At 35.8% G+C, this 21,680-nt stretch overlaps 1 protein-coding gene across 10 annotated transcripts in view; it reads right to left on the bottom strand.

The window, feature by feature from the left end:
- VPS37A (VPS37A subunit of ESCRT-I) overlaps positions 1-21,680 on the bottom strand; it is an 85,465-nt gene that overhangs the window by 38,805 nt on the left and 24,980 nt on the right. For 7 of the 10 annotated variants that reach the window (XM_009243558.4, XM_002818840.6, XM_054561225.2 and 4 more), the window contains 7 exons: positions 17,561-17,786; positions 16,048-16,118; positions 12,375-12,502; positions 12,233-12,291; positions 12,087-12,155; positions 7,921-8,064; positions 6,042-6,122 (listed from right to left, as the gene is read on the bottom strand). In XM_009243558.4, coding sequence (XP_009241833.1) covers positions 6,042-6,122; positions 7,921-8,064; positions 12,087-12,155; positions 12,233-12,291; positions 12,375-12,502; positions 16,048-16,118; positions 17,561-17,786 — 778 coding nt within the window. The remainder of the gene's footprint in view (positions 1-6,041; positions 6,123-7,920; positions 8,065-12,086; positions 12,156-12,232; positions 12,292-12,374; positions 12,503-16,047; positions 16,119-17,560; positions 17,787-21,680) is intronic. The other 3 variants (XM_063726522.1, XM_054561227.2, XM_063726521.1) reach the window with 1 other exon arrangement.

Genomic DNA, 21,680 nt, shown 5'->3' with positions numbered 1-21,680 from the left:
AGATACTCCTTGAGAAGAGCAAACCCAAGACATAATTGTCAGATTCACCAAGGCTGAAATGAAGGAAAAAATGTTAAGGGCAGCCAGAGAGAAAGGTTGGGTTACCCACAAAGGGAAGCCCATCAGACTAACAGCGGATATCTCTGCAGAAACCCTACAAGCCAGAAGAGAATGGAGGCCAGTATTCAACACTCTTAAAGAATTTTCAACCAATAATTTCATATCCAGCCAAACTAAGCTTCATAAGTGGAGGAGAAATAAAATCCTTTACAGACAAGCAAATGCTGACGGATTTTGTCACCACCAGGCCTGCCTTACAAGAGCTCCTGAAGGAAGCACTAAACATGGAAAGGAATAACTGGTACCAGCCACTGCAAAATCAAACCAAAATGTAAAGACCATTGATACTATGAAGAAACTGCATCAACTAATGCGCAAAATAACCAGCTAGCATCATAATGACAGGATCAAATTCACACATAACAATATTAACCTTAAATGGGCTAAATGCCCCAATTAAAAGGCACAGACTGGCAAATGATACAGAGTCAAGATCCATCAATATGCTGTATTCAGGAAACTGATTTCATGTGCAAAGACACACATAGGCTTAAAATGAAGGGATGGAGGAAGATTTACCAAGCAAATGGAAAGTAAAAAAAAGCAGGGGTTGCAATCCTAGTCTCTGATAAAACAGACTTTAAACCAAGAAAAACCAAAAAAGTCAAAGAAGGGCATTACATAATGGTAAAGGGATCAATGTAACAAGAAGAGCTAACTATCCTAAATATATATGCACCCAATACAGGAGCACCCAGATTCATAAAGCAAGTTCTTAGAGACCTCAAAGAGACTTAGACTTCCACACAATAATAGTGGGAGACTTTAACACCCCACTGTCAATATTAGATCAACGAGACAGAAAATTAACAAGGATATTCAGGACTTGAACTCAGTTCTGGAACAAACGGAACTAACAGACATCTACAGAACTATCCACCCATAATCAACAGAATATACATTCTTCTCAGCACCACACAGCACTTATTCTAAAATTGACCACATAATTGGAAGTAAAACACCCCTCAGCAAATGCAAAAGAATGGAAGTCATACCAGTCTCCCAGACCACACTGCAATCAAATTAGAATTCAGGATTAAGAAACTCACTCAAAACCACACAGCTACATGGAAACTGAACAACCTGCTCCTCGATGACTACTTGGAAAATAACGAAATGAAGACACAAATAAGTAAGTTCTTTGAAACCAATGAGAACAAAGACACAATGTACCAGAATCTCTGGGACAGAGCAAAACTGTGTTTAGAGGGAAATTTATAGCACTAAATGCCCACAGGAGAAAGCGGGAAAGATCTAAAATCAACACCCTAACATCACAATTAAAAGAACTAGAGAAGCAAGAGCAAACAAATTCAAAAGCTAGCAGAAGACAAGAAATAACCAAGATCAGAGCAGAACTTAAGGAGACAGACACACGAAAAACCCTTCAAAAAAAAAAAAAAAAATCAATGAATCCAGCAGCTGTTTTGAAAAGATTAACAAAATATACCACTAGCCAGAATGAAAAAGGAGAAAAGAGAGAAGAATCAAACAGACAAAATAAAAAATGATAAAGGGGAGATCATACGGGCGTGGTGGCTCATACCTGTAATCCCACCACTTTGGGAGGCTGAGGTGGGTGGATCACCTGAGGTCAGGAGTTCAAGACTAGCCTGGCGAACATGGTGAAACCCCATCTCTACTAAAAATACAAAAATTAGCCAGGTGTGTTGGTGCATGCCTATAATCCCAGCTACTTGGAAGGCTGAGGCAGAGAACTGCTTAAACCCGGGAGGTGGAGGCTGCAGTGAGCCGAGATCATGCCACTGCACTCCAGCCTGGGCAACAGAATGAGAGTCCATCACAAAAAAACAAAAAACAAAAGATCACCACCGATCCCACAGAAATACAAACTACCATCAGAGAATACTATAAACACCTCTACACAAACTAGAAAATCTAGAAGAAATGGATAAATTCCTGGACACATACATCCTCCCAACCAGGAAGAAGTCAAACACCCCTTCATGCTAAAAACACTCAATAAACTAGGTAATGATGGAATGTATCTGAAAATAATAAGAGCTATTTATGACAAACCCACAGCCAATATCATACTGAATGGGCAAAAGCTGGAAGCATTCCCTTTGAAAACTGGCACAAGACAACTCCTATTCAACATAGTACTGGAAGTTCTGGCCAGGGCAATCAGGCAAGAAAAAGAAATAAAGGTATTCAAATAGGAAGAGAGGAAGTCAAATTTTCTCTGTTTGCAGATGACCTGATTGTATATTTAGGAAACCCCATTGTCTCAGCCCAAAACCTCCTTAAGCTGATAAGCAACTTCAGCAAGGTCTCAGGATACAAAATCAATGTGCAAAAATCACAAGCATTCCTATACACCAATAATAGACAAACAGCCAAATCATGAGTGAACTCCCATTCACAATGGCTTCAAAGAGAATAAAATACCTAGGAATCCAACTTACAAGGGATATGAAGGACCTCTTCAAGGAGAACTACAAACCACTGCTCAAGGAAATAAGAGAGGACACAAACAAATGGAAAAACATTCCATGCTCATGGATAGAAAGAATCAATATCGTGATAAGGGCCATACTGACCAAAGTAATTTATAGATTCTATGCCATTCCCATCGAGCTACCATTGAATTTCTTCAAAGAATTAGAAAAAATACTTTAAATTTCATATGGAACCAAAAAAGAGCCCATATAGCCAAGACAATCCTAAGCGAAAAGAACAAAGCTGGCGGCAGGCATCATGCTACCTGACTTCAAACTATACTACAAAGCTACAGTAACCAAAACAGCATGGTACTGGTACCAAAACAGACATACAGACCAATGGAACAGAACAGAGGCCTCAGAAATAACACCACACATCTACAACCATCTGATCTTTGACAAACCTGACAAAAGCAATGGGGGAAGGACTCCTTATTTAATAAATGGTGCTGGGAAAACTGGCTAGCCATATGCAAAAAACTAAAAATGGACCCCTTCCTAACCTTATACAAAAATTAACTCAAGATGGATTAAAGATTTAAACGTTAAGACCTAAAACCATAAAAACCCTAGAAGAAAACCTAGGCAATACCATTCAGGACATGGGCATGGGCAAAGACTTCACGTCTAAAACACCAAAAGCAATGGCAACAAAAGCCAAAATGGACAAATGAGATCTAATTAAACTAAAGACCTTATGCACAGCAGAGAAACTATCATCAGAATGAACAGGCCACCTACAGAATGGGGAAAATTTCTGGAATCTATCCATCTGACAAAGGGCTAATATCCATAATCTACAAGGAACTTAAATTTACAAGAAAAATACAACCCCAACGAAAAGTGGGCAAAGGATATGAACAGTTTCATAAGAAGGCATTTATGTAGCCAACCAACATGAAAAAAAGCTCATCAACACTGGTCACTAGAGACATGCAAATCAAAACCACAATGAGATACCATCTCACACCAGTTAGAATGGCAATTATTAAAAAGTCAGGAAACAACAGATGCTGGAGAGGATGTGGAGAAACAGGAACACCTTTACACTGTTGGTGGGAGTGTAAATTAGTTCAACCATTATGGAAGACCAGTGTGGCGATTCTTCAAGGATCTAGAACTAGAAATACCATTTGACCCAGATCCCATTACTGGGTATATACCCAAAGGATTATAAATCATTCTCCTATAAAGGCGCATGCACACGTATGTTTACTGCAGCACTATTCACAATAGCAAAGACTTGGAACCAACTCAAATGCTCATCAATGATAGAATGGATAAAGAAAATGTGGCACATATACACCATGGAATACTATGCAGCCATAAAAATGAATGAGTTCATGTCCTTTGCAGGGACATGGACAAAGCTGGAAACCATCATTCTCAGGAAACTAACACAGGAACAGAAAACCAAATAATGCATGTTCTCACTCATAAGTGGGAATTGAACAATGAGAACATATGGGCACAGGGAGGGAACATCACACACTGGAGCCTGTCGGGGAGTTGGGGGCAAGGAGAGGAATAGCATTAGAAGAAATACCTAATGTTGATGACAGGTTGATGGGTGCAGCAAACCACCATGGCACATGTATACCTATGTAAAAAACCTGTACGTTCTGCACATGTATCCCAGAACTTAAAGCATAATAATAATAAAAAAGATTTGCCTATAAAATAACTTGACTATGAGGGAATAGAGGTAAGGAACGGATTTGAGTATGTTCATATAAAGGAGCAACTACTCTGTGTCTACTACTTCTTAAGCTGGCAGATATGCAAAGTTGGTATCAAAAATCAGCCCCTACCCTTAAGGAATTTATAGTATGATTTGGAAAGTAACACATAAACCAATTCATTGTGAGCACTAATGTTACAAGGAGCAGAAATAGTTTACTGGACATGAGAAATGCTTGTCATTTCTTTTCCTGTACCCTAGTCCCTGTTTTAGGGAACCTCTCATGCTCTCTTCTCATAATCCACTCCCTCAGCCCAGTTGACTGGGCAGAGGACCACAGGATACCAATTCCCAGGCCAAACTGACTACAGTAGGATGGATAGCTTGCCCATACTGGGTCAGTTACTTTCCCAGGGTATGTTCTAGAACTCCTGGGACTCTTGTTTATCTCCATTGGCTGTTTGAACCGTCAGATGATATAATCAGGAATAGGTGAAGGGCAAGTAAGAAAAAAATTTTTTTTTTTTGAGACAGAGTCTTGCTCTGTCACCCAGGCTGGAGTGCAGTGGCGCGATCTCGGCTCACTGCAAGTTCTGCCTCCCAGGTTCACACCATTCTCCTGCCTCAGCCTCCTGAGTAGCTGAGACTACAGGTGCCCGCCACCATGCCCGGCTAATATTTTTTTGTATTTTTAGTAGAGACGAGGTTTCACTGTGTTAGCCAGGATGGTCTCGATCTCTTGACCCTGTGATCCACCCGCCTCGGACTCCCAAAGTGCTGGGATTACAGGCATGAGCCACTGCGCCCGGCCAGAAAAAATTTTAAAAAAGAACAGAGATGCAGAAATAAGAAACAACCAAACAAGCAGCCTCAAAAAAGGTGTGAGAAGAGCTGTTTTGGTCACTGAGTGGCTGTTTTCACTCTCAGGTGACTGTACTTTCCTTTGTTTTTACTCTATAATAAATCCCTGTCCTACCCAATAACATAAGCTTTTACTTAAGTTTGTTGGGGTGGGAACTATTCTTGCAAACAAATCATTCCTAAAACACAATAGATGCAGAGGAAAAGGAAAGGCATCTTAACATCAGGTACGAGCACAGCCAAAGATACCGTGGTAGAAGGAAGAATGTGCCATGTAAGACAATGCAATATAAGGGGAAAATGCAAAGTTAAAAGGGATGATCTGAAATATATGTGAGATTATGGAAATCGTAAAAGCAGAGAATTTGGCATGGATACTGTTATTACTAGGGATTAATTACAGGTTCTGGAGCAGAGCAAATTTTATCATAAAAGTGGTATTTTAGGAAGATCATTCTATCAGTGCTGCATAGGAAGAGAACCCTCAAGTCATGCGGACAGGCGAATTATTAGAGTAATCATGGTGTGGGATAGAAAAAGAGACTGGCTGGAAGTTCACTTTAAAGGAAGAAGTGACAAAGGAGCCTTCTGAGAAATGTTAGCCACATGATAAGGTATACTCTACACACCAGGTGAGAGAAACGAACTGACCATAACTTACAATTCTATATTAGCAGCTAATGTTAAAAAAATCTCATTCATGCCAAGATCATAGAAAATATCCAAAAGATTTCTACTAGTTATATGTTTATATTATGCTTATTATATAACACAAAGCATTCTATGTTACACAGCACAATAACTATAATGAGAGAATTATGCTTAAGGCTGATGAACAGTCACCATTAACAACATGTCTATTTAAAGAACACTGATGCAATAACCTTGAGACTCAAACTTGAAATACAATTTACCTATAGTGGAGCATGAAATTGGCTGTGCATTGCTATTGCCTGCTGAAGTTTCTCTTCCTTGGCTCTTCTACAGTGGCAAATCTAGAAAATAAATTTTTGAAAATACCAGTCACTTTTACAAAGATATGCCTACTACTTTACTTCCAACAGTATGACAGGAATCTTTTAACTTGTTGGCATTATTTTATGTTTTCAATGTTGAAGATACCTAATAATCTAATAGCTAAAATTATCAGATTATGAGCAAATTCATTTCATTAGCACTAATGTTACAAGGAGCAGATAATACTTTGAATGGGACATGAGAAATGCCTGTCATCTTCTTTCCTGCACTCCAGTCCCTGTTTTAGGGAACCTCTCATGCTCCCTTCTCATAATCCACTCCCTCAGCCCAGAGGACTGGGCAGAGGACCACATGACACCAATTCATTTTGAATTAGCTAGTAATCTAATAATTGAATGTTGAAGATAGCTAAGGTTGAAGACAGCTAAGAATTTAATAATCAAAAAAACAAAAAAACGCTCTTGCTTGGAAGACAGCCTTTGCCTGCAAGCTTCTAGAATGTAAAAAACACTGATCCTTTATATCAATTATCTAACTTTAAATATCTATGTTTAAAAAATATGGACGTAAATTCTGCTACTGTTAACCAGGAAGATTAACAGATACAAGCTTCAAGGCACAGTTACGTAGCATTAAAGAATAATGGACCAGAAATCAATGCCTTACTAACACTATAACCATAAGTAAGTCACTAACATCTCTGAACTTCAATTTCCTTTCATGAAAAATGGGAATGATAAAATCCACCCATCTGCCTTAACAGGAGTGTGAGTGTGTGTGTGTGTGTGTGTGTGTGTGTGTGTGTGTGTGTGTGTGTGTGTGTGTGTGTGTGTGTGTGTGTGTGTGTGTGTGTCTCACAGATGTTTCATAAAGTTTACTAACAAAATATTATTTTTAAAATGTGATTATTTCAGACAAATTAGGTAAATATTTTGGACTGTATTAAAAGGCAAGAAACTATTAAGCAGACTTTTTTGGATTTTTCTTTAAATACAACAGAAATATCAGAACAGAACAGAAACTGTTTCTCGATTTTTAAAAATGTATTCTATAATCCCTGTAGGTTATTCTTTCTTTCAACAAGTGGTAAAACAAGTCATTGAGGAGTATTTTTCAACTATTAGGACTAGATTTATCAGCTATATTACAGAATGATACAGATACTACCATTTCTGAAAAACTATTTGATTTACCTGCTTGTATACTCAGAAAAAGCAAGTCTAAAGTGATAGGAAGATGTTGCTATTATTCTCAAAAGGCTTTTGAGGTTCCTCTCATAGCACTCAAAACTCCAGTTCAGTAATGTGCTAATGTTTTTCACTCATGAGTATGCTAAAGTAATTTGATATTATGCTGTCAAAAAAAAAAATTTTTTTTTTTTCCAGATCAGCACAAAGTTTATTAGCAATTTCTGCTCAGAAGAGCCCCCTTCTGACCAGGACTGTTCCTGTGACACACTAGACAGGAAATAGCCACATGTACAGGCCCTCACTCTCATTTATATCTCAAGTCACATCAAAAGGACATCTTAAAGCAATGGCAGTTGCCCCCCTGGGGTTCCCTGGGAATAGCTAAGGTGTGTGGCTGTCCAGAGTCCTATGACAGACCTTCAAAGTTTTAAGTTCCAGGAACCTGGTTTTTGCCCAAGTCCACACCCAAGGAATAGAAACCTTCCTTTCAGGTAAATAATATATTGAACAAAAAAAGGGGGATGATATCATAATAGAGAAATAGCTAAGACCCAGTGCTTCTCCTCCTCTATAAAAATACCAAACTTTATCCAATACTTGTCCTCAACTGACGAATATTACATACTGTTCTCTTTTCCATGAAGCTACTGAGAAAATCATCTATTTCCATCTTTCCCTCCAAGAAGTCTTCTGCAATATTATCAGATTCTTCCTCAGCTTCATGTGCAGCTACTTTCAATCTTGCCTGAAGGGCACTTGCACTACAGCTCTGAAAAAGAAAATCAGGCACTACTTTAATTTATGATACTCACGAGAACTCCTCACAGGGAACGGAAGTAAGGTAGTGGTATGGAGAGGCAATTTATTATATGCCGTATATAGCCTCTTTTTGAGAAAATCTGCTGTCTTATAATGCCCCACCCAGGTCCTTAGCTTTTGGATAGGGGTAGATACCTAACTCAAGAGAAACTAATCCATTGGCTGCAAACTATTAAATGAGAGAAACTGGGAAAATCATTGTTCTCTCCTAAGGATTTATGAATTAAATCATTCTGGTAGATATATGCTAAGGAGACTCTCCACTAATGACCTCACCTCCTGGTGTTCCTGCCCTTGCATAATCCCACTGTTGAGTGTGGGCTGAAACTGATGACTCATTTCAATAGAATAAGGCAAAAATGATGGGATTAAATTTCACTAAAGCAGTGAAAGACTGGTAAACAGAAAACCGTAAGGTACTGCTATAAGAAATTGAAGACATAAATTACTGGAAGACATCCCATGTTTATGGGTTGAAAGATTTAATATTCTTAAGAAGACATTACTAATCAAAGCAACCTATAGACTCAATGCAATCCCTATCAAAATCACAATGGCATTTTTTGCAAAAATAGAAAAACCCATCCTAGAATTCATACAGAATCTCAAGAGACCCCAAATAGCCAAAACAATCTTAAAGATGATTAATATTTCATTTCAAGTTACTACAAAGTTACAGTAATCAAAACTGTGGTAGTGGCATAAAAACATAAAGAACAATGGAACAGAATAGACAGCCCAGAAATAAACCCTCACACATATGGCCAAATGATTTTCAACCACGGAGTCCAGTCCAGTTAATGGGGAAAGGAGTCTTTTCAACAAATGGTGCTGGAAAAAACTGGATTATCGACAGGCAAAGGAACAAAGTTGGACCCTTACCTTACTTAAATACAAAATTGATTCCAAATGGATCAAAGACCTAAATCTAGGCACTAAAACGATTTTTTAATAATAGCTATCCTGCTCGACGTGGTGGCTCATGCCTGTAATCCCAGCACTGTGGGAGGCTGAGGCAGGCAGACGGCTTAAGCCTGGGAGTTCATGACCAGGCTGGGCAACATAGCGAGACCCCATCTCTACAAAAAATACAAAAATTAGCCAGGCGTGGTGGCACGCACCTGCAGCCTTGGCTACTTGGGAGGCTGAGTTGGGAGGATTGCTTGAGCCTGGGAGGTCAAGGCTGCAGTGAGCTGTAACTGCGGCACTGCACTCCAGCCTGGGTGACAGAGTAAGAAAAAAAAATAATAATGGCCTTCCTAATGCATGTGGGGTAGTATCTCTTTGTGACACATCATAAACAAAAATGAACTGTAATGTACCATTTTCTTATTGCCCTTGCCAAAATTGGTTATCTATTTTTACAAGTATGGCTCACATGGATGTTTTATTTGGCTTTTAAAAAAATTATAGTATACCTGAACATATTTTCAAAAGTTTCCAGTTATTTATTCATTAAATATTTATTGAGTATCTATTATGTGCCAACCACTGAACCAGGTATTAGGTATACAGTACAAATGAAACAGAACAGATTCCTCCATCACGGAACCAACAGTCTACTGAAGTGGTTTTCATATGTTAGAGCGCAGAAGATTCATCATCCCCAGAAAATTTTGACTGAGAACATCTAGAAAGAATAGGAATCATTGTTCTGTGTGTGTGTGTGTCTTTTTTTTAAGTGTTTGAAGAATCACTTCCAGCAATTCTTATATGAATGTTTAAGGATCAGAATAACTGTTAAAGCAGAATCTTTAATGGACATTTATATTTCTCCTTTTGTCAGTTTCCTGTTGTTTCCTTTTCCAATAGACCATTGGCATTAGTATGTGTTGTATAGGCTAAAAATATCTGTACCCTTTTTTAACTTCACTTTTGATTTCATGATTTTTTAATATATCCGAGTTTTCAATCTGTATAGCTAAGTATGTCGAGTTTATCCTTTATGCTCATATCTGTTTTATTATGCTCAGAAAGGCTTTTCCCACCATAATCTTAAAGAAAAAATCCTAGAAGCTAGTTGACGTTTTATGGTTTCCACTGAAGCAGTTTATCTGTAATAACTTTCTGTGTATTGTATGATACAATGATCTAACCTTTTTCTAAATGGATACTAAATAACCAATTTTATAATTTATTGAATCCTCAATTTTTTCCAACTGATTATTCACATACACAAGTCTATTTTTGAACTGCATAGTCTGTTCCATAGAAATAATTTTCTCTTCCTATAAAACTACTACACTGTTTTAAATAATGAGGATTTACAGTGTATTCTGATACTGAGAAAGGGAGTTTTTTTTTCATTTTTTCTTTTTGTTCAAGCTCTTCCTGACTACTTTTACCCATCTGAAAAATAAAGTTTCAGATGAACTTTAGAATAAATCTGTTAAGATAAAAAAAAATACTCGGCATTTTGATAAGAACTGTATTCAATTTCTAAGTTATTTTGGGGAGAATGAAATCTTTTTAATACTGGATCTTTCATTCAATGAATATTCTATGCTGCTCTAAATAGTCTGAGAAAATAGAAAACTCAACTCTTCTTTTATGGCATTCAATAAAGTTTCCTAACTTACTTCATGGGGTTTACTTCTAAGTACTTTACAATTTTGTTCCTATGGTAAATGAGTTGTTTTCTGTACTTCATTTTGCAGTAGTAATTGCTGGAGCAAACGGGAAAAAATGTCTCCGTTCTCTAGAATTTTTGATTGTTTATTTTTGGTAAACAACTGTTTCATTCTTTCTTTTTATGTTATACCACTTTTTTTTGTTCTTGCAGTACTCAAAACCTCCCAAGGAACGTTAAACAGCAGTGATCATGAGGCATTACTCTCTTATTCCTAACATTAATGGGATCCTAGAAATGTGTAGTAATTAAGTGTGAGGTTTACTGCTGGTAAATAAGAAATTTCTATTTTTTAGTTTACTAAGAGTTTGTATAAAGAATGATGTTGAGTACTATGAAAGCTTCTTCAACATTTACTAAGATCCAATATATATCTAACCGTACTTCAGTTGAGTCTCACAGATTTTCTGTGAAGGAGGACTGCTTAGGTTAGACTCCTAACTAATGTTTCTACTTGTATGACCTCAAGGAATTTATTTAATCTCCCTGTGCCTCAGTTTCCCTATCTGTAAAATGTAAAATGGGAAAAAGTTAACAATACCTATTTCATAGGATTTGGTGTAATAATGGCCCAATATATGTAAATAGCTTCATGCGGTGCAAGACATATTAATTGCTCAATGTTAGCTATTATTTCTTTATTCTGACAAATGACCATATTATCTGAAATTCATTATAAATTTATATTCTCCTTTACCATCTTTTTTGCTGTTGTTGGTTTATATCTATTTTATGTTTTATTTCATTGACTTTACCCAAAGTTCCTAATTTTACAGGAAATAGAATATTAATTATGAGGTTGTTATTGGTATGATACAAAGATTATGTCCTCTGTTTCCTTTTCATTTTTAAAGATTCCTTATTTTCAGAAATATAGGTTGAATTTTATAAAATTCTTTTGATTTTCACATAACTGGATTTCTAGCATAAAACTTATTTGTAGCAGATAATACTATATATTTTTCATATATTATTCTTTTTAATTTGTGAACTTTTCATTTAAGGTATTTGTAGATAAGCTTACAAGTGAGTCAAAAGTTTTTTGTTGTTGTTGCTAGTTTTCACTACAAGGGTTACGATGGTTTCATAACTTACCCAGAAAAGTTATGTGTCAGGGCCTGTCATAATTTTCTGTTTTGGAAACAAATATGCTCTTATATGAGCACAAATAATGTATGATGCCTCATCATTGAGAGCTGTTCATCCACGTTTAAAGGTATCATGTCTTATAAGGTCAGATACCTCATAAATAGTTTCTGATGATAATGAAAGTAAGATCAGGACTCATGCACATAAGATTAAAAAAAAATCTACTGCAAAGGGAAAAAACTAAACAGTCTTACCTCACTAAGTTCATGCTGCCTTTGCATCTTCTTTTCAAAAGTAGACTTCATCTGTGTAAGTAATTCATACTAAAAGAGAAAATGAAAAGGATGTTTTATTCTATTTTTAAATTACATAAATTTCTTCAAAATGATCACTAACTCACCTTATCTAAAACAGTTTGCCTTTTGGCTTCCAAGCTGGGTTCCAAAAGGAGATTTTTTCCTGTAAGATAAATCTCTAGTTTACTTCTAGGTAAAGATCAGATTTTTTTCAGGAAATTTGCGCTCAGGAGAGGGAAAACATACTTGCTAGTTCCTCAATACTTTTTACTAAGTCATCTTTGTCGGTAATAATTTGTTTTAGTTGAGGCAAAGTCAGAAACTGTTCTAGTAATACCTCCTCTTGTTCATTCATATCTGTGAGTTGTGACACACTAGAAACACAAAACAAAAAATGTTAATAAATATCAGACATCAAGTTTTTCTCCATGACAACTATTTACAATTTTTCAGCTTTATTTAGTTGATAGGGTTCTAAATAATTTTTACATATACACCTAAGGCTGCCAGTTTTAACCTTAAAATCATATAAAACATCAACCACAATGGAACATACAGCAGTCTGTAATATATTCTCGACAGAATCTGTAAAAGTAAATTCTGGTCCAATGGATATATCGATATATCTACTTTCTTTAAAAATCACAGCTGTGGGGAAGTGTTCACAGTTATACAGTGACCTGAAATTAAAAATAAAGTCAGCTTAACTCAGGTAAAGAACAATGTATGAAACTAAGGAGCTTATTCAGCTTAGGTTTCTTAAAATAGGGCAGCAGTAATATAGTTAAGTATTTTTTTCTTGTTCTTAATTCTGTTTAACTTAATTGCTTGAGAATATCACTTATTTCTTAAATTTCTCTGATAGGAACCAGACTTACTGATATGCAAAATTTAAGCTATTTATTTCTTCCAAGCATAATGTTGAACACACTACTACTATAGTAAATTCAGACAAGCACAAGTTCACAGACAAGGTAGCATTAGAAGAATTTCTTCCTAGTCATTTCATTGTATGTATTGATGACAGGGAAACAGAGCTGAAAAGAGGCCAGAGTAGTTACTGTAACATTTTGGCTTTTTCCTCTAGTCAGCTTTAGACCAAGTCAGTGCATGATTCCAAGGATGTGTTGGCCAAAACGTAGCCAGTAAAATCTCCCAAGACTCTACAAGATAAACAGTCTCTGCTAGTGTATAATGTCAGTTACTGTAGGACCAGTAAGACAGGGCGCATAAGCAGTCAACAACTCCGTTTTAACCTCTGTGCCTATTTAGCTTACAGATGTGTGGCTATCACAGTAAGAGTTATAGATATGTTTATGTGTGCTTATGTATATGTGTGTATAGATATTCATAAAATATTTAAAGAAAAGAAATAATGGAGGGCTAAACCAAAAACAAAAATGGTTATCTGTAGGGTGAAAGAACTAGGTGGAGCAGATATGCATGGAAGCAAAAGTTTTCTGAACGTATCTTAGTTTTGACTATGAAGCCATATAAAAACGTTGGATAATTTAAAAATAAAGAAGAAAAGAAAAAGCAGTCTTTAAAATTCAGAGAAAATTGACTGCTTTGAAAATAAATAAACCTGTACATTCTAAGTTATATTAACACCCAGAGAAAAATTATTTGAAGACATTAAAAAAACAACAGTATATTCTGGCATGTCATATCCTAAAGACAACAGAACTGTAAAAAACAAAAACAAAAATTAAACCTGCATTCAATAATCTTAGTAACAATACTGGTATTGTTATTTTGGAAAAGAACAAGCGCCCTTCAGAGAAATGGCTGACTCTAGATCTGAGAGAAGAAATGTTCATGATGAGCCCACAGCATCTTCACTTTGCCAAAAACGATATAGAAGGCAACTTGAGTTTCTCACCCATCAGAGCAACTTTTGGAGATGGATAGTGCAGCAACCTCATTATTGTGAAAGGTGATAATATAAGGGGAAAAATTTAAGCATTTTTCTTGGTCCTGTATGAAGTGTGTCTCAGTATAACTAAATATGTAGTTGATTAAGTCAAGTTCTTCACAGAGTAATTCTGGTTAATAAATTCTGGTGGTGATGATAAAATCATTAAATCATATTTACGACCCTTGCTATATTAATGATGGTCAATGATTTCAGGTGCTTTAACCTGACATAATCTTAACGTCACTAAAAAAAGGGCAACCAGACCTCACTGCTGCCTCATGGGATGTAAAAGGAAGCATGCACTAATTATGACGTAAGTATGGGCAAAAGAATTGAACCTTGTCTACTTCTAGCCACCAGCAGCATAAACTATGGGAAACAGAGAAACATCTTCAATGGTACCACAAGGAGGCACTAAGGAAAAAACAGGATATGGAAAATTTTATAGGACAAATAACCAATTTAATAAACACACACTATGTCTAATATATACATATGCATGTATGTACATGGACATGTGTTTATTCCCATATTTGTGTACATGTATATGAACATATGTAAATACACATATGTATATGTCTAAGTGTGTGTGTGTGTGTGTGTATAAAAGAGAAAAGTTGGGGAGAAATGGTTCATTATTAAAAGGAACTTAAGAGAGCCACTATCCAAATGCAATAGGTGGAACTTGTTTTGAATCCTGATTCGAACAAACTGCTCACAAAAACATTAATTATTAAGACACCGGAGAAATAGGGTAATATTAAAGAATTACCATTAATTGTGTTAGGTATGATGATGATGGTGACTGGGGTTATGGTTAAAAAAAGGAAAGAAAATCCTTACCTGGTAGAAAAATTTACTGAAGAATTGATGGGTTAAAAAGGACGTATTATCTGGGATTTGCTTTAAAATAACGGTGACTCATACCTACAGCCCTCCAAGAAAGCTGGATAGAAGAGGCATGAAGCACGGTGAGCAAAAGGGTTTACAGCTGGTGTTGCCACATGATGGATACGTGGAGGCTCATTATACTAGTTTCTTCACCTTTTTTGTATTTTTGATGTTTTCATAACAATTATTTCAACAAAATTTAAAGCAAAAAAGATAATCTTATTAAATGAGAACTCCTACCTTATGGGGTTATTGTGAGCATTACAATGCATATTAACCTTTAATGCATGCAGTATATTGTAAATACTCATTATTATTACAGAAGACAATAAATCACTATTTCCTTAAAATGACTGTAAAACACTGGTGCAAATAAATTCAAACTCTTTTTAAACTATAGAATTTTTCATGGGTATCTGGCTGTACATCTTTGATGAGATATATTCTAAAGACAAAAAGAACTGCAAAAAAAGAAAGAAAAAGTTTAACTGCATTCAGTAGTCTTATTAGTAATAAGAGCCTTATGAATATCATGAACTCTCAATGGGGGTATAAAGGGTGCAGTGCTTCCCAAAATTGAACGGCAAAAAACCATTTTCTTCAGGAAGCATTTTAGAGAAGCAAAGTTCCATGAAAAATGGCACCTTAAATTTGATTATAAACTTTTCTGCTATAAATTTGAAAAAAAGTTTGGCTCTGTAAAAACACCTAATACTTTATAACTTTATTTCTCTATATGTAAAGTTTATCTACTAAGGGAACAATGGAAGATCTAAAATAGGCCAAGATATATTTTGAAATTGTCAGGAATAATGTATTCAAAAATATTTTTCAAAGAATGCAGGCCACATGAGAGAAAGGATTTTGTTATCTTGGTAACTATTAAATCATTATAAAAATCCTATAAAAATCCCTGAGTATGTACCAGTCACTCAATTAATATAACCTATAGGACCTAAAACTGATTTTTAAATCCCACTAAGGCAACTACAATACTGTTTAGGAACAGTGAAGATTCTTAATTTTAATTTATATGGATATGAAATAATTATCTGGTTTATGCTTACAAATAAAACAGACAACGTGACCAACTTTACTTTCCAGGTTTACCTTAGTTCTGAGAGTTCTGGAAATGCATCAGGGACATCTGGCATCTTGTAACCAAAACCATTTTGGCTTGTCTAAAGAAAAGTTTTAAATGATATTAAATTTCAGCCATATTTTTGACTGCTCTCAATTACTAATAAACGTAATCTTTAATGTACTATATCCCATAACTGTTTGCATTATCATATTTTCATCTTCATATCTCACACTGCCTTAGTCTCCCCTTCTTCCTTCAGTCTGTCTTTTTTTCAGCGTCGTATACATAGGATTACTTTTTTTTTTTTTTGGTGAGGGCCATGTAAGTACCTGTGTTAGGTAGAGAACTGGTACTTCTATTTCTTGTCTAAGTATATGGCTGTAGATTTCATTGGTATATATGAATATGTTTCTCTCAAATGAAAGGCATTAAATATAGAAAAGCAGTAATTTAGCAACAGTCTGAATAGTTACATGCCTCAGTCATATGAGATGGTAGGGTAGATGAGCAACCGAGTAGCCACTGTTTGAATATATATGACTTTTTATCCTTGAGGACCCTTGAAAAGTCCTCTTGTAATTTTGTTCATACTACTAACTGTAATTTGTTCCTAACACTCATTAACACAATAAATGAAAGGTTTTGGAAAAACCAAGTCCACTTAGGTCTGTATCTTCTAAATGATTATAAACTCTGAAATTAGTAATGTTGGATATACTGTGGTTTTATACTTGAGTAATGCTATGGGTGATATTCACTGAGGGTTGTAACTGAAAGGTTTTATACCCCTTTAAATGTTTTATGCCCAAAGTATTAGTCTCTCCCTCAGTAACATTCCACATAGCCAACAGTTACCAGCTTAAGAACAGACGAGTTTTTAAACCAGTGGAACACTAGAAGCCCTCAGCGCACGTTAGCAGACCCATCATAATGTGAAACCTGCTGCTCCCACATGACCATTCTTCTGCCTTTGCCCACACCCTATATGGCAGCCAGAGAGATCTACTATAGGCAGCTTCACAAAAATGCCATCCGGTTTATATCTCAATGCCTGTGACAATGTTACTACCTCTCAAAGAATGCCTTATGTATCCCCTTGTTATTCTGGCAAATTAATAATGATCTTTCAAAATCTGGCCTCAAGCATAAATGCATGCATTTGTTTAGCTGCCTCGTTTTTAATGAGTACCCACTATATTCATCAGTATATTTGAGGCACTAAGAAAGTGGTGAAAGAAACCAGAATCACATTTTTTGTAAAGGCAACCTACTAGTTCTACCTTGGTCCCTAGGAGCACTGACCATTCCCCTAACTGTGTCTCTACTAAAACTCTAGCTGTCTCTTCTACTACACTAGAATTAGAAGCTCCATATTTAAAATTATTATTTGTTGGATACCTGTTACTTGAATTGAAAAATGTGATTTAATCTTTTCATATTTTGTGTCTAACTTATTGTCTGGCACACAGAGGCATGTAATAAATGTGTGTTGAGTGAATGTTTCAGTGGCACAAAATATAGATAACTGACGATACCAACCGGTATTGAAGCATCCATTGTGGGAATGGGTAATGGCAGATTTGAAAGGACACCAAATGAAGGAGCGGCAGGCTTAGCTGTGGTATGACTTGTTGTTGAAGAAGAAACAGTGTCAGCAACAGATAAAGAAGTGATACTCCTGTTTGCTTCTTGTGGAGGATATGGAGGAAGAAATGGAAAACCCTGAGAAGCATAAGGAGACATCCCACTTGGGTTACTGTATAGACTGAAGAGAAAAAGAGAAGATCATTACATTAGATTTTATGGATAAAACATGTCAAATTGTTTCTAAATTGTTCTAAATAACAAAAGTCAAGTACTATATAGATGAAATATTATAATGGCAGGTGATATTTATTAAATTATATAATGGAATTAAAGTGGTAAAATATGACCCCCTAATCCAAAAAAAAAAGAATTGTAGAACTGTGGTTTCTACAAAGAAGATGATGAGTGCTTTAGAAAGCATGCAATTCAACTGGACAGAGCAGAAGTGGATAGACAGGACATTTTTGAGTTTTCAGCATTCCACTGGTATCAATCAGTATCTCCATAGAGGGAACGGAGAGCAATATTTAATCCAGGACATTTATTCAAGTAGAGGCTAACAGCTTTCTCTGTATTTGTCAAAATCTGACTGAAAGTCAAGACTGCTTTTCTAGAAACTTTTAAAGTAAAATTAAGTGTGCAGATGAGCTTCTAAAATGTTGAAATATTAAAAACAGATGCATATATAAACATGCATGTATATTAGAGTCACACAGCATTATGTACTTTGGATTCAATCACAGAACAATATAGTCAGTATTTATTTTTGCAAGATAACAAATATTTTACATTTAGCATTTTTTTCCCCTTAGCAAATTTTAGAGAGAACCAGATCATTAGATTACTCTAAAAAGCATTAGAGTAATTCAGACCTAGATGCAGACTGAGAATCATCTAAATACAATATATGAATAATACAGTGAGTTTATATGGATCAGGCACTCTAGTGTAAAGGATGAGGGACTTACAGTTATGTTTTAAATATTAATGTAATGCTACTAAAATGCTTCCCTTTATATTGAAAAATGTTTCAAAATGTATAATTTTTTATGAGAGTACTATTATTTCATTTAATGACATAACCTGAGTTGGAAATTTTGTGGTAAGAAAACATTTTTTTTTAAATGTATATGAATGACACTAAAATGTATATGGAAAAATAAGCCAGAGTAGAAAGAAAAAAAGCCTGAAAAAGGAAGGTACAGAAATATTAGTCCTGTGATAAAGCAAAACAAATTATAAAACCCTAATACACGCCTGTAATCCCAGCACTTTGGGAGGCTGAGGCAGGCGGATCACGAGGTCAGGAGATCGACATCATCCTGGCTAACATGGTGAAACCCCGTCTCTACAAAAAATACAAAAAATTAGTCAGGCGTAGTGGCGGGCGCCTGTAGTCCCAGCTACTCAGGAGGCTGAGGCAGGAGAATGGCGTGAACCCGGGAGGCCGAGCTTGCAGTGAGCCGAGACTGTGCCACTGCACTCCAGCCTGGGCGACAGAGCGAGACTCTGTCTCAAAAAAAAAAAAAAAAAAAACCCTCATAATACAACAAAATTTAAAGCATAATACTAGTGAATGGACAGGCAGATCAATAGAACTAGATACAAAATCCAGGAAAAGCTCAAACACATATAGGAATTGGGATATAACAAAGACAGAATCTCAAATAAATGAAAAATAGAACAGTCAAAAAGTAGTATTGAGACATCTGGAAAAAAGAAGTTGGAGCCAGATCCTCATTTTTACACTAGTGTAACAATCTAATGGATCAAAGTTTAAGTTTTTTTAAAAAACCTTAAAAGAACTAAAGACATCATCGAAAAATTATAACCTTGGGGCAGGAAAGGACTTTCTGTGAACCCAAATTCAGAAGCCATTAGATAAATATGATAAATCTGGCCGGGTGCGGTGGTTCACGCCTGTAATCCCAACTACTTTGGGAGGCCGAGGTGGGTGGATCAGGAGGTCAAGAGATTGAGACCATCCTGGCCAACATGGTGAAACTCCATCTCTCCTAAAAATACAAAAATTAGCTGGGCGTCATGGCAAGTACCTGTAGTCCCAGCTACTCAGGAGGCTAAGGCAGGAGAATTGCTTAAACTTTGGAGGCAGAAGGTGCAGCGAGCTGAGATTGCGCCACTGCACTCCAGCCTGGCGACAGAGCAAGACTCTGTCGCAAAAAAAAAAAAAAAAAAAAAAAAAAAAGAGAGAAAATAGTAAAAGTGACAACATTTTAAAAAATCTACATGACAAAGCCCTTTATAAGACAAATAACAAATGTGGGGGAAAACTTCTATCACAGAGAGAGGGATAATTTCTCTAATACATAAAGAATTCCTACAAACTGATAAAAAGACAAAAAACCCAAGAGCAAAATAGAGACTAGGATAGTATATACAGGTTATGGAAAAGGGAAAGAAAAAAATCTCTAAAACACAAGAAAAAAAAGTTCAGTTTAGCTATTACTAGTAAGATAAATACAACTAAAATTATACTAATGTATTGTATTCTGCCTATCAATTGGCAAAGATCCATTTGATAACCTATTTTGGCAAAGGGTATGGGGAAATAGGGATTGTATAGGAACAGAAACTGGTACAAGTACTCTGGTGGGCAATTTTGCAGCATTTGTCAAAACTACAAATGTGCATTACACTTCTAGAATTTATCCAACAAATAAGCTCACATTTGGGTAAAATATTATTTTAAGGATTATTTACTGGAGCAGCACTGACGGCAATGAAGAAGGATGGGCTTTTGAGGGAGGATTAGAAAAAATGAAAATATCTGTCAGGCTTGCTAAAGACATTATAATACATCCATAAAACAAATACTTTGTGGCCATAAGGAATAATGAGGAAGTGCCTCAGTACTAACATGAAAAACTTTCCAAAACCGTATCATTTAGTGACCACCCACCCCCCCCCCCCAAAAAAAAGCAAGGGCAAAATATGCTACCATTCATATAAAAAAGGGGGAAAATACAATACTACATATATTCTCTTGTAGATGAATAAAACAGCTCAGGAATTATATATACACAAACCCAAACAAATAACTTTAGATGCTAATGAGGAAAAAAATTAAGCTGCAAGGGAAAAAGAAGTGACACGGAGATTTTCACTCTATACTCCTTTAGACTTGTTGAATTTTGAGCCAAGTGAATATATGACCCCTACAAAAAATTAAGTTTTCTAATCAGCTTGTTCATTTCAAAGGATGGCTCATCTTTATCTTAAAATTACTTTTATCTAAAGGAATTAGTGATATGTATGTGAATATAACAAGCTATTTAGAAACAATAAAACCAACATGACAGAGTATTTGTAATATCCTTGAATTTAAATCAATAATTCTGACCCAATCTGCTTTGTTTTGAACTCAGTAGCAGGTAAAACCCACAAAATAATCTAACAGATACATCAAACTTGATTTTTAATAACGTGTACTATATCCCAGAACTTATCTGAAATGAAAACAAGTAAACTTTTCAGTTTATATTTTCAAATAAGGTAAATGAGTTTATATCCAACCCTATCACTACAGAAGATAGAAGTATGGGTTTTGAACACACTTTTTATCTGAAAATAAGGACTCAGGGCTCTAGAACATAGATAATAGGAAGAAAAAGATGAGGGGAAGAGGGCTGAAGTACCTGAAGTGGAAGGCTGCTATGACAACAACAACAACAAAAATCTAAAGTGTGGGAGTAGCTTTGGGACCAAGCGGAGGTATAGGCTGGAAGTCCCCTCAGAAGATTAGGAAGGTCTAATGGGCCTCAAAGAGGCTGTTAGGAGGAGCCTGGTGGGCCTTTGGGCAGATGGTCATTGGAAGGAGAACTTTATATTAGTGGAAAGTTTACCAATACTGCTGCATGCAATAATATGGAAAACAGAAAATGTACCTAGTGAATTGGATGATCTAGCTAAGGAGATTTCCAGGCAGTGCTGAAGGTGCCACCTGATTGCTAGCTGGCTGTAGTAAAATGTGAGAAGAGAGAGAAATTAAAGAACTGCTAAATATAAAAGATGAGATTTCCTGGATTTGAAAATAAATTTCTCTCTCATTCCT

Source organism: Pongo abelii, chromosome 7 (genome assembly GCF_028885655.2).
Source record: "Pongo abelii isolate AG06213 chromosome 7, NHGRI_mPonAbe1-v2.0_pri, whole genome shotgun sequence".
In the NCBI taxonomy this organism is placed as follows: domain Eukaryota; kingdom Metazoa; phylum Chordata; class Mammalia; order Primates; family Hominidae; genus Pongo; species Pongo abelii.
Note: the sequence above shows the minus strand (reverse complement) of the source record. Positions and strands in the feature narration are given on the sequence as shown.